Genomic DNA, 20,092 nt, shown 5'->3' with positions numbered 1-20,092 from the left:
ATTACACATTTTTGCCCCTTTATTTTAAAAGCCATCAATATACAGCAAAGTTAAGGCTGAGACAATAATTTTCAGATAAACATCTGGACACGCATACAAACAAGCAGACGGACAGTGCAACAGCTATATGCCGCCTTCTTAGGAGGGGGGCACAGAACATATTGATCATCAATGAAAATGAAGATGCAAGCTACAAGAAACAAGCAAAAGTAGCAGAAGCCCACACTAAAACACAGGGACATGAATTCAGCATGCTTATGTACAGCAATCCATAACACTCCTGTGCCATGCATGATGATTTGAAGCAGTTTCCAATCTTATGTATAATCAATTTCTTGTCATTTATAGCGTTTTCTGTTACTGTTTTAAGAAACTATTGAAAAAACATTTCAGTATTTGGGTGCAATTAATCTATTCAACAGTGAACAATGTTAATTTCTAGTATTGTTATTTATTTGGTTAATCAATTACTTTTATAATTAAGAAAATATCAGTATAAGAAAATGAAAACTATGCATGAGAAATACAAGCTGAGATTCAGGGCCGTTGCTACACCTTGGTGGATTGGGGCCGGGGCCCTTAGAGGGGGGAATTTTGCGTCGTGTTTAGATTTTTTCACCAACCATCCAACACTTAAAATTGCTATATTTTAATGTAATTTACATCCATAAACATTTAAAAGGGTTAATAGCACGATAACAGATGGCAACATAGGTATACAAGTAAAAAAAAAACATTTTTGAAGGGGGGCATTTTTTGCTGAAATAGGGGAACAAAGTATACTATTTTAAGGGGGAAATGGGGCCGAAATCGGCCCCAAAAACGGCCAAACAAGGGCCCTGAGATTATAAAAACATTCTTTAGAAATGTAAAATTGTAATCATGCTTTTATCAGGTTCAACTATTACAAAACGTAAAAGGTATATAGTTACCACCATCACCATAGCAATTCATGCAAAACATCTCAGTGCAATCTTAAACGAAACCATTCCCGATAATATTTCTATTCCAAACCACCCAGTTACCTTCAACACCCTACCACACAAAACAAAATTGCCTGCAGGCATGCATACCTTCTGCTGAATTTGGAGGTGAGTTTGTTAAAGATGGAGAATCGCCCGGTGGTGTTCATGGCAGAGCTGCAATCCTGAGTCTGCATGGGTACACCGCCCGGGTTGTTATAGTTGGTGCGTCGGTCCCGGACCACCCCGCCGTGGAATGTACTGCGGTGCGTGATGTTGCGGTTCAGGATAGGCGGGTTGGAGGGCCGCGCTGCTGGACTGATAGGCACTGAGGGATTCCCAGGGGCAGTGCTACAATGGTGAGAAAGGATTATGTGTATGCATTCATGTTTCAAAATGAACTTCGCTATGGGAAAACAGGGTTAAATGCATGTGCGTTAAATGTCTTTCTGAATTAGTATGTGCAGTCCGTACACAGGCCAATCAGGAATGACACTTTCCACCTAGACTGGATTTTCGTCATTCCATAAAAGCAAAGTGTGTAATCCTTGATTAGCCTGCGTGGACTGCACAGGCTTATCTGGGACGACACTTAACACACACACATTAAGTATCCCAGAAGACAGCTTAAAACTATTTGTTCAAAAATTGATTTTGTTGATCATATTGTTACCTCATAGGATTCAGAGCCAGTTTTGACCATAAAGCCATGTATTCATGGCTATAATTTTCCTTTCAGTGTCATATCTCTAGATTCCGAATGGTTTTTGATTGTTTAGCCACGTAAGATATTTTTACTACAGTGTAGCATCTTGTGAAAAAAAAAGTTTTGATCATTAAGTCAAATATATATATCTATAATTTGTGTGATAATCATCAAGCAGCTGAGAAAATGAGCAAACATAATTCTACCTTTAAATGCATTGCAATAAATACAAATACTTGATATATGAAAACATAAGCTATTTTTTTAATAATATCAAACATTAATTCTGAACAAAATTCACTTCATTTTATCATCATTACAGTGACATAAATTACGAAAATATCAACAACAATTAAATACTAAATTTGCCAATTTTACCTATACCAAAAAAAAAGTACAGAAAAAGAAGCATTACAAAACTACACAAAACATGACAAAGCAAGTGATTATTAAGAGAGTTCAAATACGTAACATTTAAAGTACAAGACTTGAATCAGAATAAAAGAGACTTGACAATCAAAACACAAACAACACACACAAGGCTATCACTGGCATCCTAACACAAAACATGATTGCAGATCGCTAGCAGTGATTTTGTTCCAAAACAGATTGTTAAAACATTAACATTTGTTTACTTATATCATATTTGATGGCATGTTTTGGCATTTAAATGTTTATTGATCTGATTCACTTGAAGTTACGAATATTTTCAAAACTCTCTTTAAATATGTCCTTAACATATACAAAATTTTCACAAAATTCTATTATGCAGAATACCTTAAAATGACTAAAAATGTCAAACACATGCGGGCACATTGCAAACGCATTATTACTTCACACTCAGAAATGAACTTTGACGCATTGGAAGTCTTCAAGAAAAACAAATTATATTGAAGACCTTTCTTAATAGATGAGAGTTTAAAAGGCTTAATTTCCAACCCTGGGAAACTAATGAAAAGCAAACAGCATAAAACCATAACAGCTTGCCATTTACTCTTATGCTGTTTGCACATAGCCATTTTCGATTTACATCTGAGGGGGAAAGGGTCGTTACCTTTCAGTAGACAAGAGGTCTACTTACGTGGGTCTGTAATCAGCATCAAGTGGGGGCAAGTCCATGGGTTTTGGGTGTGAACTGCTGGCCGATTTCACATGCTTGGGCCGAGTCACATCACGATTGGCAGGCTTAATATCTGAGGCATTAGTTGAGTTGGTCAGTCTAGAAACAGAGGAAGCAAGCGACGTGTACAAGAATTGAAGTCAGACTGAGTAAGAACCATGCCTCTGTCTCAGTAAAGACCGTCTGAATCAGGGTTCTCAATAATTTTTGAGCCAACAGGCCCAAATGTGAAACCAACAGGCCTTCTAGGGGGGTTCTGGGGGCATTCTCCCCCTGATTTTTTTTTTAATTGAGCACTTGATTTCCTGCATTTTGGGCCATTTTATGGCTATTTTAGTGGTCAACCAGGCACTTGAATTTGAGCATGTTTGTGTGTATTTTATGAATTTTAGCTTTTTTAACTAACAAAATATCAATGGAAAAAGCTCTTTATTACTTTTGTAAAATTTTAACTCGACATTTGATGAACAGAACGTCAAAATATTTTACTGCTTTTTGACCGATTCCAATATGCGCCTTTTCATTGTTGTTGTTTTAATGCGTAAAGGGAGATAATGAAGCGATGTCTTTGCTTAATAGCAAATAGGAGCAAAATTATCGAAAAGACACGCAAATTTTGATAAGTCAATTGCCGATTTTCCAAATCTATGCGATTTTCAACCAGCCAAAATCTGATTTCAAACAGCCAATTTGGCCGGCGGCCAGCTCTTATTGAGAACCCTGTGAATGTTCCTTTTTCCTCTCACAAAATAAATACTTTCGGCACCTAATATTAAGATTTTATTTTTTTGCTATAACACCATGGATTGTGAGCTTTAATTAGTGCTGTTTTTTTTTATTAATCTTTTAAGTTCCTTCAAAGCAGGCAAGGAATGCACATAAAAGAAAAGATACTTCAGTCTAAAGAAAGATTTCTTAATTGAACTACAAATATTTCTACATGAGAGAAAGTACATATATCAGAAGATTAAAAGAGCCATATGTGAAACTACAGCCCAAGATATCGTTCAGACATACCCAGTTTATACAAGTAAAGAAAGCAGGCATTACTTGTACAATTATAACAGTGGACACAAATCACATAAAACATGCTTTTTCAACAAACATGCATCAATGATTTTACTTAAAATTGTCATTTATATTTAGCTTTTTTTTTAAATCCAATACGTTAGTTTCATCTCCAGCATCTTCAATCTCTATCACCCATTTTAAACGGAAACTACAAGTCACCAATAATAAACAAGAGGGCCAAGATGGCCCTAGTTCGCTCACCTGAGAGGAGTCAGTTCATTCAACCATTACCAAACGTCAAACTTGACCTAGATATTGTCCAGACAAACATCCTGGTCAAGTTTCATAATTATTGAACCATAACAAGGATTTTGTATAATATAATGACAATTTGGACAATCTAAGGGCAATAATTATGGCATTAATTAATTAATTATGTGATATATATATAAAACCAATCTTTTCACCAAGTTTCATGATGATTGGGCAAAAAATGTGATTTCTAGAGTGTTCACAAGCTTTTATATAAATATAAGAAAACTGCCCCCCCCCCCCCCCCCCCCCCCCCCCATGTTATTCAACTGACCGGAACAATTTTCAAACTCAACTCTCATATCAAAGAAACAAATTTTCTGACCAAATTTCATGAAAATGGGCAATAATTGTGACTTCTTGAGTGTTTACAAGGCTTCTCTACCCCCCCCCCCCCCCCCCGTCAGCCATGTTATCAGTGATTCGTTTCGCTGTGCGTCCCGCGTGTGTGTTTAAAAACTCCGATTTTCAACATCTTCAAATTTGTACATGATACCGAGTACGATTTGTGGGTAAAAGCAAAACACATGTCAACACCATTTTGAAAAAGTAGAACAGAAGTCACATTACTACATTGAGAATGTAGTACGCGTATTTTGATTGGTTGAAATATATCAATTATCCAATCAGTTACGGCGTTTTATTAAAAGTTTGTTGGACGATTAATTGGCTGTCCCGAATGGTAAACACAGAAAATGCGCCTCCATGTAAACCATGTGGTTTAAATTTGAAGAAAAAACGGCGGAAAACACAGTTTGCGTTCGTCTGTTGTGAGCGCAGACAGTTATTATTTATATAGTAAAGCGATGTTATTATACTTTTCTGGATTAATTTAGCAGTGATGTTTTTTCTAAAGTGACAATAAAAATTTTCAAGTTTTGAAATAAATAGCATTATTTTTATACGGTACATACATAATAGTAATACAGATCGTACAGTATTCCGTCCTATGTTACATAGAATGTAAGTACATATAACAACACAGACATCTGCTGTTCATACTGCAGGATGTGAGAGGGAGGTTATCTATACAGAATAAGGTCTTGACCAAATTCATAAACAGGTTACTGTAGGGAAACAAGACAAACTCATGAGTGTAGTTGTGCAATTTTGCCCGGAATGAATTTGTGGAAAAAGCTCTCCCTGTTTGGAAAAAAAACAAGGCGAGAAGGCTATACACCTTATTTACAGTATGAGTGTTGTTACACTAAATCTACATTGAAGTTGTAAACCTTTTGACCAAAGGAGAAATTGTATTTTGTCACAATGTTTGAAAAAGCTAATTTTGACTAAAAAAAACAAAACAAAATGTCATCCAATTTATTAAAAGTCTAGTCAGTCCAAACTGTTAAAGATGTAAAAAGTTCTCTGTTTAAGATGTTATATGTTTCACTGTTTGTTATTAAAAGTAAAACAAAAAGAAAATTCTTGCTATAAACCTATTAATATTTTTAGCTGTAAAATTGCATAAAAGAGCCCCTGGCTAAGGTGTATCATGTTAAGTAGATTATTTGTATCGAATTTACAAAGACACAATCTGGGACCCATTGTTTTCAGTTTGGACCCATTGTTTCAAAATATGCGAGTCCCAGGGACTCATTGATGTAGATTTCAAAATGAATCACTGTGTTATTGAACTGACCAGAACCATTTTCTAACTCTACTCTCATATCAAGGAAACAAATGTTCTGACCAAATTTCATGAAAATTGGACCAAAAATGTGACTTCTAGAGTGTTCACATGTTTTACTATAAACATATAGAGAAAAATGCCCCGCCCACTGGCGACCATGTTTTTTCACCGATCTGGACCATTTTCGAACTCGTTCGAGATATCAATAAAACCAATGTTTTGACCAACTTTCATGATGATTGAGCAAAAATTGAGACTTGTAAAGTGTTTACAAGGTTTCTCTATAGCCAAATAAGGAAAACTGCCCCGCCCACTGGTGGCCATGTTTTTCAACGGACCGGAACCACTTTTGAACTCATCCAACATATTATTAAGACAAACATTTTGACAAAGTTACATGAAGATTGGGCATGAAGTGTGACTTCTACAGTGTTTACAAGTTTTGTTTTTTGTTTTTTTTTACCTAGTGACCTAGTTTTTGACCTGGCACGACCCAGTTTCAAACTCGACCGAGATTTCATTGGGACAAAGCTTCTGACCAAGTGTCATGAAGATCGGACAATAAATGTGGACTCTATAGAGTGTTAACGAACAAATGTGGACGGATGGACAGACGACGGACAAAGACCGGTCACAAAAGCTCACCTGAGCAATCAGATGTGCTAAAAATAAATATGAAAAGAGTGAAAGCCCTACAGTAGGCTCTAAACCGGAGACTCACTGTCGTATATCCTGGCCATTGGTGGTCCTGGCGGGAGGCTTCTGTTCGATGGGCGTCTGCACGCGATTGTCCCCGGGGCTGAACGTACCGCTACGATGGGGCACGCTCTTGTTCATCACGCTGTTCTTTGCCGTGGGCGTCGCAGAACTCGGCTTCTTGGGAATGGTGGCGCGACCCGGACTCGCAGAGTTGATCTGTAATGTGATAGAACATTAGGGGGTTTTAGGAACAGTCAGAGGCATGGGGTGATAGGAACAGTCAAGAGGATGCGATTTTAGAACCACCTTCAGGAAGGAAAATGCTCTTCTCCCCTTACAGGATTCAATTTAACTCCTCATCTGTATATAAATCCCTAAAAGTTCACAAATATTTGTTTTAAAAGGGAGGAAATCAGTTGAAAAAGAGGACAAATAACACCCCTGCAGTAATGAGGATCACTCATAAACATTGTTTACATCATATTTCAGATATGCAGTGCCCACTAGGCAATCCACTTACGCTTATGGTTTAAACAAGTTCCATTCAATATTTTTATGCATTAACCATTTACCACTTAGAAACGTATTTTAAGACATGTGTAGTCCCATTAAAAGTTAAATTTAATTTAAGACCTTTATTACTTAATTCAAGTTTTAAAGGCTTCATTTCCAGCCCTTAGATACTGATGAGCAGCAAACAGCATAAAACCTGAACAGTCTGCGAGGTACTCGCAGGCTGTTCTGGTTTAATGCTGTTTGCACATAGCCTTTTTCACTTTGCTTCTAAGTGGGAAGGGTTTTAAAAGTTTTAATTACCCATTTTTGCAGGGTTCAATGGAAACTAAAACACACCTTGATTGTACCTACCATTCAATATTTTCATGCATTAAGGCCAAGTGAATGTTTGAAACAGTTTGTTTGAATGTTTCTCTGTTTTCAGCTGTTACTTCAGTCACATTACAGGAGTTAGTTAGCCTACTTGCACTTTTCCTTGGTACGCTTATTTACAAGTGCTAAGTGCTAATACTTAGGCCATTATCTCAATACTGCCCCACTTAAATCAGAGGTATAACAATAAAGTACAGACATCAACAAGAGATGTGTTTGTCAGAAACACAATGCCCCCTACTGCGCCCCTTTGAAGCCATTTATTTTACCTTTGACCTTGAAGGATGACCTTGACCTTTCACCACTCAAATGTGCAGCTCCATGAGATACACATGCATGCCAAATATCAAGTTGCTATCTTCAATATTGCAAAAGTTATTGGCAATGTCAAAGTTTTCAGACGGACGGACAGACTGACTGACTGACAGACTGACGGACAGTTAAAAAACTATATGCCCCCTTCAAGGGCATAAAAGCAAAATACCTTTAACCTTAAATAGTACAGATTGCAACACAATATTGCAATATGCGTGTGAAAATGTCAGAGTGTTGTGTGAAAGTCTCTGCCATAAAGAAAAGATCTCCTATACTAGCAAAAATGTACCTTAGGTGAGTCTACAGCTGAAGGGGTTTTCCTGCCTGAGATGATGTTCTCCTTCGTTGAGCTGCTGGTCTCGGCGGTGTTCTGTCGCCGCGCCGACTGGCTGCTAGACTGGCTTGCATTGGCCTGACCACCTGATGTACAACCCACATGCCACCAGGTCATAAATCGTGCAGTAATGCATGGCATAAATATATCAGGGTAAATGTTTTGTGCGTTTGTTCATGCAGATAGTACTGAGGATAACGGTTATATCTTGTTGATGATTTACTCAATGATTTATTTATTTTTCAAGGGAAAATATTTTCGCAGTAAGGAGACGAATTAAGAACTATTGTAATATCACAATTATTTGCACAAGATTAATTTTACAACTTAGTCAAATACGAATGGATATATACATGACATAGATATCAGTGATCTCTAGAGAGCCAGAGGGGCTTATCAGCCTTACAAATGCTGACAGGTCCATTTGGCTTTCAAGAAATGTAAATATTATATGATCCTTGCTCTGGGGAAACTGGCTTAATGTTCATCAAAAGTTGTGCACAGGCTAATCAGGAACACCACTTTCCGCCTAAACTGAATTTTTGCTACGAAAAATTCCTGAAAAATGTAATGTCATTCCTGATAAGCCTGTGTGGATAGCACAGGCTCATCTGGGATTAAAGCACAAGCATTAAGCCCTGTTTTCCCAGATCTTGGCTAATATTTATGTCAATTTAAGCCAAAATGAAGCCATAAAGATTTTCTGCAATAGTGAGTGAGATGTGGACAATCAGTGCAAATTGAGCTTTGGTGGGAGTAAGGTGTATAACAAGAGACAGCCGCCATTTTGGTGAAATATCTAAGACCCACCCCTGCTTTAAACAGCTGATAGAGGATTCATTGTATTAATTGCCTTACCAGTCGGCATCTGAGATCTACAAGTGCATGTTGCAACAGGTAATAGCCATGCGTCCATGAGAATATGTAGTGTAAACAATACCACTATGCAGCATCAGCAAAAGGGTACTAGACAAATTCAAAGAATAATGCACCCCAAAACAACTCTACTAGGTCAATTATAATTCTAGAACAAAATTAAACACGCATGAACTCAACAAAATCAAGTTTTCAATTGTTTACCCATTTTATAAACGTATTATATATGTTGAAGACATTTGTTAAATTTTCATATATGGGAGGAAGTGCCCAAAGATGTTTTTTTTATGCACTGCATGGCTACTGCCTAATGAACACAACAAAGTCCTGATTTCAAATAACTAAATACATGCCAGATTTTACATAAAATAGTTAAGTGAATACAAGCAAAGTGTATACTTGTCAATGTAAGAATGTTACAAAGTTAAAAGCCAGTTGTTTTCATTTCATTTCAAACAGACACAAAGAATATACAGCACACAGCGCATCACTAAAACGGTAGTAGAAACGCAAAGCCTGATTCCTTGTATCACTATGGGTACACAACAGACAACTAGCCTACAAGTACACAGCAGTACGGACATGTTACAGGTATGTTAAATATATTGGCTCTAATTAGCGGGAGATAAAATTGTGATTTTCTTATGGTGATAATAATGCACGAATACTATTTTAATATGTAGCACTAATGATTTGCTATTATTAATAACTAATGATTAATGACTTAATTTCTATTTCAAAGTACATAATACAAATAATTGAATAATGATGGACTAATCAAATTAACAGAAAATTGAATGTCAAATTAAAACTTATGTAAAATAGTTGTTAAAGGAAGAAAGGGATTAAACCAAAAGGCATGCATTTACAAACAAAATCAAAGAAACCATTTAATCATGCATTTCATTCGACTGAGCTTTGTTCCACACATAAGATGCATATTCTGTCTATCCTATCTCAGATAAGCCTGTTTATACGGTAAGTTTGAACCTTAGAAAATGGTTAATAGCTGGGAAGAAAATGTTTCTCAACACCGTTCAAGTTGTGTTCAAACACATTTTCACTCAAATTCAATTTAGCTGTGAAATATGAATTATTTCAACTTATTGAACTAACTAATTAATAACAGTTGCTTTTACAACATAACCCACCCCTGTAGTCACCTTGTCTCTATGTGCTTCTGTTAAGATATTTGTACTATTGCATGTCCCTTGACCTTCACCTTAAATGCTCATGGGGTCTTACTTCTCTCACAAATAATCAGCATGCAAATGCATATGATCCTTGATAAAAGGGTTGTCTAAATACCTCTTACATGCTGACCTCAAAATAAATTGACTTCATCCTTTCCTCCCACGTATCTAGCATATTAATTTGGATGGTTGTTGTTTTAAAATATTTGGGGGGGGGGGGGGATGAGTTAATCGTATGTTTTAAGTCTGTAAAACCTTGACAAATGACTGGTTGACCACAAAATTCATAGTCACATAACTTTGTCCCATGTTAACAGCATACCAAATTGTTTTCTAGATTTAAACTTGTACATCCTCTTAGAATGTAATCGTGTTGCAATAATAATTATTGTTTTAGAACAGAAAGAAATGCAAAACATGTGTTTCATCACATCTTAAAGTGGGTGTAAATTTAAGGCATACAATTAAAACATGCATAAAGAAGTTAAAGAAACTATAATTAAATATTAACCTAGCCTTCATAATGTGGACATACTGTGAGTTAAGTGAGTTCTTTTCCATTTCTCAAATAGATTAAATCTAAAAAACATCTTGTAAAATTTGTTAAGCTTTTAAGTAGTTTACTTTTAGTCCAGTTTTGCACCCAAAACAGATAAAAAAGTCATATTGTGGATATTGACGGTGATCAAAAACAATAAATATATAATCAATTGTATGAAAAAGGCCTCTTGCATTATTTAGTTTGAGCCTATGTTTATAATTCAATGTGGGATATATTGTGGGGTTTGTTGTGGGGTATATAATTGATCAGGGATAGGGTAAATCATGACTAACTCTGCCTAGACTTGGAGTAGCACGGCATGCTATAGTACTGAATTCCTGGTTACTATAAATATTATAAATTTAAGGCAGTGAAAAATGAAAACAAAATTAATTCATAGCAAACATGACTCAAGTTCAAACGGAATACGTTTAGGCAATTGATTTTGTCATCCAGCTATTTGTTGAACTTAGCCTGTAATCACCAGTGTCTAGTCAAAGTTAGCCATTTTCTGGACATATAATCACAAGAAAGTCGATGAAAGCAAAAAAGCTAAGTAGAATAAAGCCCTTTCAATTCAAAACATTACCATTCTCAGCTAATCCATGTTGATGCCCAAAGAAAATGATAAACTTAATCTCAGAGAGAAAAATTATATATTATTCAGTGACATTACAAATAATATTTGAATAATAAATACAATAATAATACTACTGCATTTAAAATTCAGAAAGAAACCACTTTGAAAGTGTTAGCAACCACAAATGTGTCAAAAGACACGGATGCCTCCCACAACGCATGTTTGGACACTAAAAAATAAGGATTTAGTCTGACAAAAATAAATTGGCAGAAGAGCCTTAACAGGGTGACCTCTTTTGTGAAAATTTGTCCAATGGCTAATTTTATAAAATTTACGTGACTTAATTATGCTTTTTCATACAAGTACTAATATTGAGTTATCGATTTAACATACCCCCCCTCCCCCCAGCGGACAAAATAATCGCTCTACTGCTATAAACACTGTGCAAGTTTGAAAAGAATAAGATGGAAACTGTGTACTTAATCGCACAAACAAGGAGAATTTTCTCAAATTCAAGGGGAGATTATTGTGTACTTATTTCTCCGATACTGCTCATATTAAATAGGGTTCAAGTCCTCATTGATATAAAGATACTGTGCAAATTTGGAAATAATTGGATGAAAACTGTGGAATTAATTGCGTAAACAAGTGGGATTTGAACATTTTCTCATATTCAAGGGGAAGTCATTCTGGACTTATTGCTTCGATATTGCTCTTTTTAAACAAGGGCTGTTTGTAAAACATGCATGCCCCCCATATGGGCTGTCAGTTGTAGTGGCAGCCATTGAGTGAATAAGTTTTTGTGACTGTGACCTTTGACCTAGTGACCTGAAAATCAATAGGGGTCATCTGCTAGTCATGAATGTACCTATGAAGTTTCATGATCCTTATTATTCTTGATTTATCATCAGGAAACCATTTTACTGTCTCGAGTCACTGTGACCTTGACCTTTGACCTAGTGACCAGAAAATTAATAGGGGTCATCTGCCAGTCATGATCAATGTACCTATGAAGATTTATGATCCTAGGCATAAGCATTCTTGAGTTATCATCCGGAAACCATTTTACTGTTTCTTGTCACTGTGACCTTGATCTTTGACCTAGTGACCTGAAAATCAATAGGGGTCATCTGCCAGTCATTATCAATGTACCTATAAAATTTCATGATCCTAGGCGTAAGCATTCTTGAGTTACCATCCTGAAACCATTTTACTGTTTCGAGTCACTGTGACCTTGACCTTTGACCTAGTGACCTGAAAATCAATAGGGGTCATCTGCTAGTCATGATCAATGTTCCTATGAAGTGTCATGATCCCAGGCGTAAGCATTATTGAGTTATCATCCGGAAACCATTTTACTATTTCGAGTCGCTGTGACCTTGACCTTTGACCTAGTGACCTGAAAATCAACAGGGGTCATCTGCCAGTTATGATCAATGTACCTATGAATTTTCATGATCCTAGGCCTAAGCATTCTTGAGTTATCATCCGGAAACCATTTTACCATTTCGAGTCGCTGTGACCTTGACCTTTGACCTGAAAATCAATAAGGGTCTTTTGCCAGTCATGATCAATGTACCTATGAAGTTTCATGATTCTAGGCCTAAGCATTCTTGAGTTATCATCCGGAAACCATCTGGTGGACGGACCGACCGACGGACCGATCGACATGTGCAAAACAATATATCCCCTTTTCTTCGAAGGGGGGCATAAAAAGGGTTTGAGTCCTCATTGATACACAGACACTGTGCAAGTGTGCCAAGAATTGGATGAAAATTATGGACTATCACATAAAAAAACTGATTTTTTCATTTTTTTTTTCAAATTCAAGGGGAGATAATTCTGGACTTATAACTTCGATATTGCTCATTTTCAAAAGGGTTTGACTCATCATTCAGATTAAGACACTGTGCAAGTTGGGAAATGATTGGATGAAAACTGTGGATTTTATTGCGTAAACAAGCCTTATTTCACAATTGTCTCAAATTCAAGGGGAGATAATTCTGGACTTTTTACTCTGATGTAACCCATTTTCAATAGGTTTTGAGTCCTCATTAATATAAAGACACTGAATAAGTTTGAAAAGAATCGGATGAAAACTGTGGACTTTATCGCGTAAACAAGAAAAGTCTAACGCACGCACAGACAACGGAAACCACGCCATGACATAAGCTCTTCAGGCCTTCGGCCAGTAGAGCTAAAAATTGTTTGCGGTCCAAATATCTTCCATAACAACCAGCTTCACATTCACAAATTGGCCAACAGTTAAAGGAAATGAATAAACACAATTTTGGAACTATATACTCAGTTGAAAAATAGACAAAGGCCAAAACTTGTTGCAGCCAAAATTCCTTCCTGAGCAATAATCTACATATTAAGTTTATTCAACTGGCAAAGTTTGAGCAGGATCAATCCAGTAGTAAAAGAGGAGTTAAAAAAATGGACTTTACATTCCATAGTGGAAAAAGACAAAGGGTAGTAATGCTGCCAAAACATGTCACAGCCAAAAGTCCTTTTAACAATCACCTACATATTTTGTTCATTTAACTGTGAAAGTTTGCGTAATAATTTACTCTGATATTAAAGACAATTTAAAATAGAAAAAAAATGGGACTTAATATTCCTTATTGAAACACAAACAAAAGCCAGAATTCTGCCAACAATCTTTTTCAGCAAAAATTCCTTTCTAAACCATCATCAACACATTAAGGTAATTCATTTGTGGTAGTTTGAGCTAGGTCATGGGAGAACATATTCTTTAGAGGAAAAACAGACAAAAGGACATTATTCTGAAAAAAAAAACAACCTGTCACAACCCAAAATCCTTTCTCCAAATTCATCTTTGTATTCAGGTGATTGAACTATTAAAGTTTAAGCTAGATATACCCAATTATTAAAGAGGTTTTCAATACACAAATTTCGCTTGGGAAATAAAGAGACATACTGATGGTCAAGTGCAATGCAAAATAACGCTGACTCTGCGGCAGCAAAAAATATTGAGTCTTTTTTTCGGTCCAAATAACAATAGAGAAAATTGCACAACAAAATAGGAGAATAAATAACAATTAACAGTACTTTGAACAGGAAAGATCCTTTATTATTTTGGTACATACAAAACATTAATACTATTTTTTCAAGGTGTTATTACCGGACATTAATTAAAAAAACTTAATAACAACAAAACCTTGAGTTTCCTTAATAATCACAAAAACGTGTACATATGTTGGGGCTGGGCATATTGAAAGGGCTTACACTGGAAAGCTAGTGAGTCAGGCTTACGTTTCATACTACCATGCGCATTATTATCTCCGCCATGACTATGGCGCCTCGGACCTCTCTGGCCACTGTTCGTAGCTGACTGGCTCCGGCTGACCCCCTTGTTTGGAGAGTGGTTGTTAGCCTGGCCCTCTGTCCCCTGCCGATTGGATGTCGTTGAGGTCTGCAGGTGCCGCAGGGACTGGCTGCTGCCAGAACGATCACTGCCTTCCAACTGACAAGTGTAACCAACATGAAACATGGCGTATTTACTTGAGGATTTTGTAGATATTAGTGTTAATTCTGTGGAAATGAATTCTTGTTTAAGAGGCCATTACTCTCTGAGCACTCTCTGGAGAGGAAAGGCATGACAGTATAAGCTCTCAACCCTGTACAGATACTGCATACCAAGTTTCATTACATTCATATCATTTGTTACTGTGACGTGCAATCTTAAATTCATTAGATGATGTCATATTATTAATCAAAGGGCAATAACTGCCTAAAAAAAAATTAGGCTTAACAACCTGAAAATATACTAATCACCAGCCAATAGGGATTCTGCTTATTCCCTGTTGTAAAATTTGGATCATTTGTGTCCCAGATCAAACCTAGGAACGAATTGTTATTATTATGTTTTTATATAATTGTTTGTTTAAAGTTATTTTTTTTCTAAACATCAATCCAGTCTAGGTGGAAGAGCTGCCCCTGATAAGCCAGTGCTGACTACACAGACTAATCTGGGACGACACTTAACACACATGCATTAAGTCCTGTTTTCCCAAAACGCTGCTCAAATGAATTATTATATAATGTGTGAAGTCACAACAGGCACTACATACATCAGTGGTCCTCCTGCCCAGTAGCAGGTATGTGGCCTGTAGATCATCAAACTTCTGCTGCTTCACGGACTCCTCTATACTGCCACGGCTGTAGCCCATGTTAACCATGATATCTGCAAGAGCAAACCAATATAGCCTCATTGAGAAAAAGAACAGTAGAAAAACAGCACTTCATTACAGCCATATACAAAAACATGGATTGTTCCATTAAATGGAGGGTCTGATAAATCGGCTTTTATACGCTGTTATGCCTTCCGAAAAAATTTATCTCATTTCACATAAATTTCCGCAATGTTTATCTTACAACAGGACTTTTTATTTTCTTGCTTTAAAATCTTCTTCCAAAGTTAAGAAACTAGCACTATCTTGGCCAAAAATTTCCTTGGGTGTACCAATAACAATCCTTAAATTAGATTGTCCATGTTTTAATTGCTTTAAAGTTATATAATATTGATGTTAAGTCATTAAACATCAGACAAAATATCAAATACAAGTGGGAAATATCTTATATAATATTAACAACATTGACTGTATATCATTATTGACTTTTACAGCAAAAAAATCAAGATTTATTAACTATTAAACCAACAATTTTAATGCATAGAAACAGTAACAGTATACACCTAAAAACACATATATTATATACTGTCAAAATTGTAAAACACAAAATATAGTTATTTTACAGATACATGCATATTATATGTACTGAAGTATATGCATGTGTTGATACAAAAAGGCCCAGTGCAGCAGTGACCTGTTGTTTATAAACAAGATATCTACAAGTATCTAAATATGAGCAGCATCTTGCCACAATTAATCTCATGCCATATGTGGCCAGCATAGCTCCAGACCAGTCTGCTACATCATACACTAATGAGACCACAAGACCTTGCATGACTCAATAATTGACAGCTTACCTTCGGACCAGACTGCATGATTGCACAGACATCGTTAGAGCAATGCTGGTCCCATATGACATAAGACCAATTTTCGCATGACACAGGTCACATAGAATATAGGACGCTAATAAAGTACATCCACACAGGTCCTCGTGCTTATATGTGAGCAACAATTCCTTTATGTGCTTGAAACTGACAGTGGAGTAAGTGCTGCCCATGTTTATGCCAGACAGAGCAGTTGAACAGCCCCAATAACAAGGACTCTTTCATGCTACACAGGCTGGGCTGCTGTTCCTAATTACTTCATAAAGTTGCATGGACAATTCAAAGCATACTGAAGCGAAAGTTTTGTTTAGTGTAATACTTGTGATCTTGCATGTGGTCATGGTTACAGAAGCAGCATTACTATAATGGGCATAAAACATCTTAAAGAGAATCACAAATGACCCTGTAGTACCAATTTGCATTTCATAATTTATATACACATAACTTTATTTTTATTTTTCAGATCCCCTTTGATGACAAGATATTCCTTCAATAATTTACAATGGCCAATTCCCAAGAACACAAGTCTCTCATTTCCTCCACTTGAATATTAACAGATTTCCAATATCCCAACAAGACCCAGAATAATCAATTATCTAATTAGCAATCATCTTATAAAAAGGTTTACAATGTAATAAGATTATTAAAAATTGTGACTATTAACATTAATCAATTGTTCAGCAAGATGAGAAAACAGGTGAATCAAGCCATATGTTTCACAATGAGACATTTTACAAAGTGTATCTGCACGCCTCTAGGAAAACAAGGCTTAATGCATGTGCAGTCCGCACTTGCCAATTATAAATAACACTTTCCGCTTGTTTGGGATTTTTGTGTGTAAAGGAAGTCTCTTGTAACCAACAATCCAGTCCAGACTGAAAGCGTCTTTCTGATAAGCCCGAGCAGATCTGAGTGCAAATGCTTATTAAAGACCACGCATTATGCCCATTTTCCCAGAACTCCCCTATATGTTCCCTGCTCTTAACACTTTGAAGAAGATTCAATTACCACTGCAACAAACCTTCAAAATTTCTAAATTTACGATGACAAAAAACCTTATTGACATCTAAGAACAGTATGCAACCGTTACTCTATATAAATAATGATAAAATATTTCATAACTATTTTCTATACAAGATAATGCACAACTTTTATTATGTTAATGCCCCTCAAGAATTGCACTACATTTGCATTATGTTTGAGAAAGAAAAGATTACAAGCATCATAAAAGAATGAAACAAGAATATCAGTGAAACTAATGGATGCTCCCCGATGATGCACTTTGTCAATCTATGTGTTAATAACCACCTTATTATTAGCCTCGGTGACCTTGACCCCATTGACCTCAAACCTCATCAAAGGGTAGAGGTTTATGCAAGGTATGTACATGCCAAATATGAAAGAGATCGGTAAAGAATTGAAAGTGCTATGAGAAACTGTAACAAAAGTGTGACGGAAAAATTTATTATCAGCCTCGGTGACCTTGACCCCAGTGACCTCAAACCTCATCAAACGGTAGAGGTCCATGCAAGGTACCTACATTGCAAATATGTAAGAGAACTGTTAAGTATTGAAGGCGCTATGAGAAACTGTAACAAAAGCGTGAAGGAAAATCTATTATTAGCCTCTGTGACCTTGAACCCTGTGACCTCAAACCTCATCGAAAGGTAGAGGTCCATGCAAGGTACCTACATGCCAAATATGAAAGAGATCAGTAAAGTATTGAAGGCCCTATGAGAAACTGTAACAAAAGCTTGACGGAAAATATATTATTAGCCACGGTGACCTTGACCCCAGTGACCTCAAACCTCATCAAAAGGTAGGGGTCCATGCAAGGTACCTACATTGCAAATATGTTAGAGATCGGTAAAGTATTGAAGGCGCTATTAGAAAATGTTACAAAATCGTGAAGGAAAATTTATTATTAGCCCCGGTGACCTTGACCTTGAACCCAGTGACCTCAAACGTCATCAAATGGTAGAGGTCCATGCAAGGTTCCTACATCCCAAATATGAAAGAGATCGGTAAAGTTTTGAAGGCCCTACGAGAAACTGTAACAAAAGCGTGAAGGAAAATCTATTGTTAGCCTCGGTGACCTTGACCTTGAACCCAGTGACCTCAAACCTCCTCAAAAGGTAGGGGTCCATGCTAGGTACCTACATGCCAAATATGAAAGAGATCAGTAAAGTATAGAAGGCCCTATGAGAAACTGTAACAAAAGTGTGACAGAAAATATATAATTAGCCTCGGTGACCTTGACCCCAGTGACCTCATCAAAAGGTAGAAGTCCATGCAAGGTACCTACATGCCAAATATGAAAGAGATTGGTAAAGTATTGAAGGCGCTATGAGAAACGGTAACAAAAGTGTGACGAAAGAAAGTAAGGAAGTAAGGAAGGACGAACTGGCAACTCCGCCAAAATTTTATTTTGGGGAGCATAAAAACAAGACTTTCTAAATAAATTGAAAATTGATACAGTAACAAAATGATATTTATGTACTTAATATGCTTATTCACAAATGTAAACTTTCTGAAAACTATGCCAGAGTGCTTTTCTGCCTGTAACTTGAATGCAGTGATACAAATAAAGGCAGTGACTTTATTGATAAGGGCAGTTGATGTTAGTAGCTTTATTAAATGCCAACTACTACCTGACACACACACATTCAGCACTGCAAAGATCAATTTGAGCGAAGCGGCAGTCAAACAGGTTTGTTAGTAAACTAGATCAAGAATGCAAATGCAATTGATATAGGCATGATTCAAGGATAGACAAACATTAAACTTTATTGCAGAAGATACCAATACTACGCCGTAATTTTTTTCCACTTATATACATTACATTTATATTTACATTGGCATTAAATTTGGTAAATTGATTGAAAGCAAAGGGATATTCTTTAATTCAATGATCAAATCTTGTATCTCTTAGTGAAATCTTGTAACAACATTGTAGAACTATTAAGTAAGAGTCAACACTCAGGCTAATGACTGCAGCAAAATGACATACACATGTAGTGGGTAATCATGCAAGTAATTTCCTTATACCATTCTCTGCTACAGAACTATTGATTCAATGCACACAGAACCAAGTCAGCAAAAATATTTCACGACCGTCATAAAGTGGAAAACTTGCAGTGTCTGAAAGTGAGTGCTTGTCAAATACAGGGGGTGTTGACAACCCGAGATTGGTCGTGTTGACAGTATAGCAGGGCTATCAAATATATAAGAACAATATTTATTATATCAGAGAAATTCAGCAGTACAGTTTACTCTTAAACCATTTTTACTAAAGCTATGTCCATACAACTAAACTAGCCCCCTTAATGGAACACTTTACGTCCCTTGAGATGAGAAATAGCATACACAATGAAGACTTCCTTTACGATAGGGAAGCAGACAACGACAACGAGCGAGGCATGGTATTGTAATGACATGGGGGGGGGGGGGGGGTTAGAGTAAGGTTTAGGGTAAGAGTTAGGGGTCGGGTTCGGGTTAGCCTTAACCAATACCTTAACCCTAACCTGACTCCTAATCCTAACCTAACCATAACCCAGGGTTATCTCCCCTATACCATGCCTTGCTTGTTGTAATTGTCCTCTTCCCTTTACGAATGCTCAACTCATAAAGAATTTGTTCAAATAAATACATGTTTTTTTATTTATTGATTTAAATATTCAGCTACATTACAGTTGTACAGAAATGAACAAACTTATGTGATACTGCCAGACTTGCATTAATGGAATGTTGAGACTTTTCCCAGTTTTGGTATAAAATTGCAGCCATTGAAATTACATGACTTCCAAAATTGCTGCTATGGAAGCTGAATGTTCTACAAAGTTGCAGCTATGGAAATTTCAGAACATCTAAAATTGCTGCTA

At 36.5% G+C, this 20,092-nt stretch overlaps 1 protein-coding gene across 8 annotated transcripts in view; it reads right to left on the bottom strand.

The window, feature by feature from the left end:
• The window catches only part of LOC127872792 (MAP/microtubule affinity-regulating kinase 3-like), an 88,802-nt gene that overhangs the window by 15,857 nt on the left and 52,853 nt on the right, over positions 1-20,092 (bottom strand). For 6 of the 8 annotated variants that reach the window (XM_052416186.1, XM_052416188.1, XM_052416187.1 and 3 more), the window contains 6 exons: positions 15,268-15,380; positions 14,450-14,660; positions 7,936-8,066; positions 6,466-6,659; positions 2,750-2,887; positions 1,074-1,313 (listed from right to left, as the gene is read on the bottom strand). In XM_052416186.1, the coding sequence (XP_052272146.1) occupies positions 1,074-1,313; positions 2,750-2,887; positions 6,466-6,659; positions 7,936-8,066; positions 14,450-14,660; positions 15,268-15,380 (1,027 nt within the window). The remainder of the gene's footprint in view (positions 1-1,073; positions 1,314-2,749; positions 2,888-6,465; positions 6,660-7,935; positions 8,067-14,449; positions 14,661-15,267; positions 15,381-20,092) is intronic. The other 2 variants (XM_052416191.1, XM_052416192.1) reach the window with 2 other exon arrangements.

Source organism: Dreissena polymorpha, chromosome 3 (genome assembly GCF_020536995.1).
Source record: "Dreissena polymorpha isolate Duluth1 chromosome 3, UMN_Dpol_1.0, whole genome shotgun sequence".
In the NCBI taxonomy this organism is placed as follows: domain Eukaryota; kingdom Metazoa; phylum Mollusca; class Bivalvia; order Myida; family Dreissenidae; genus Dreissena; species Dreissena polymorpha.
This window is presented reverse-complemented; position numbering and strand designations above follow the sequence as displayed.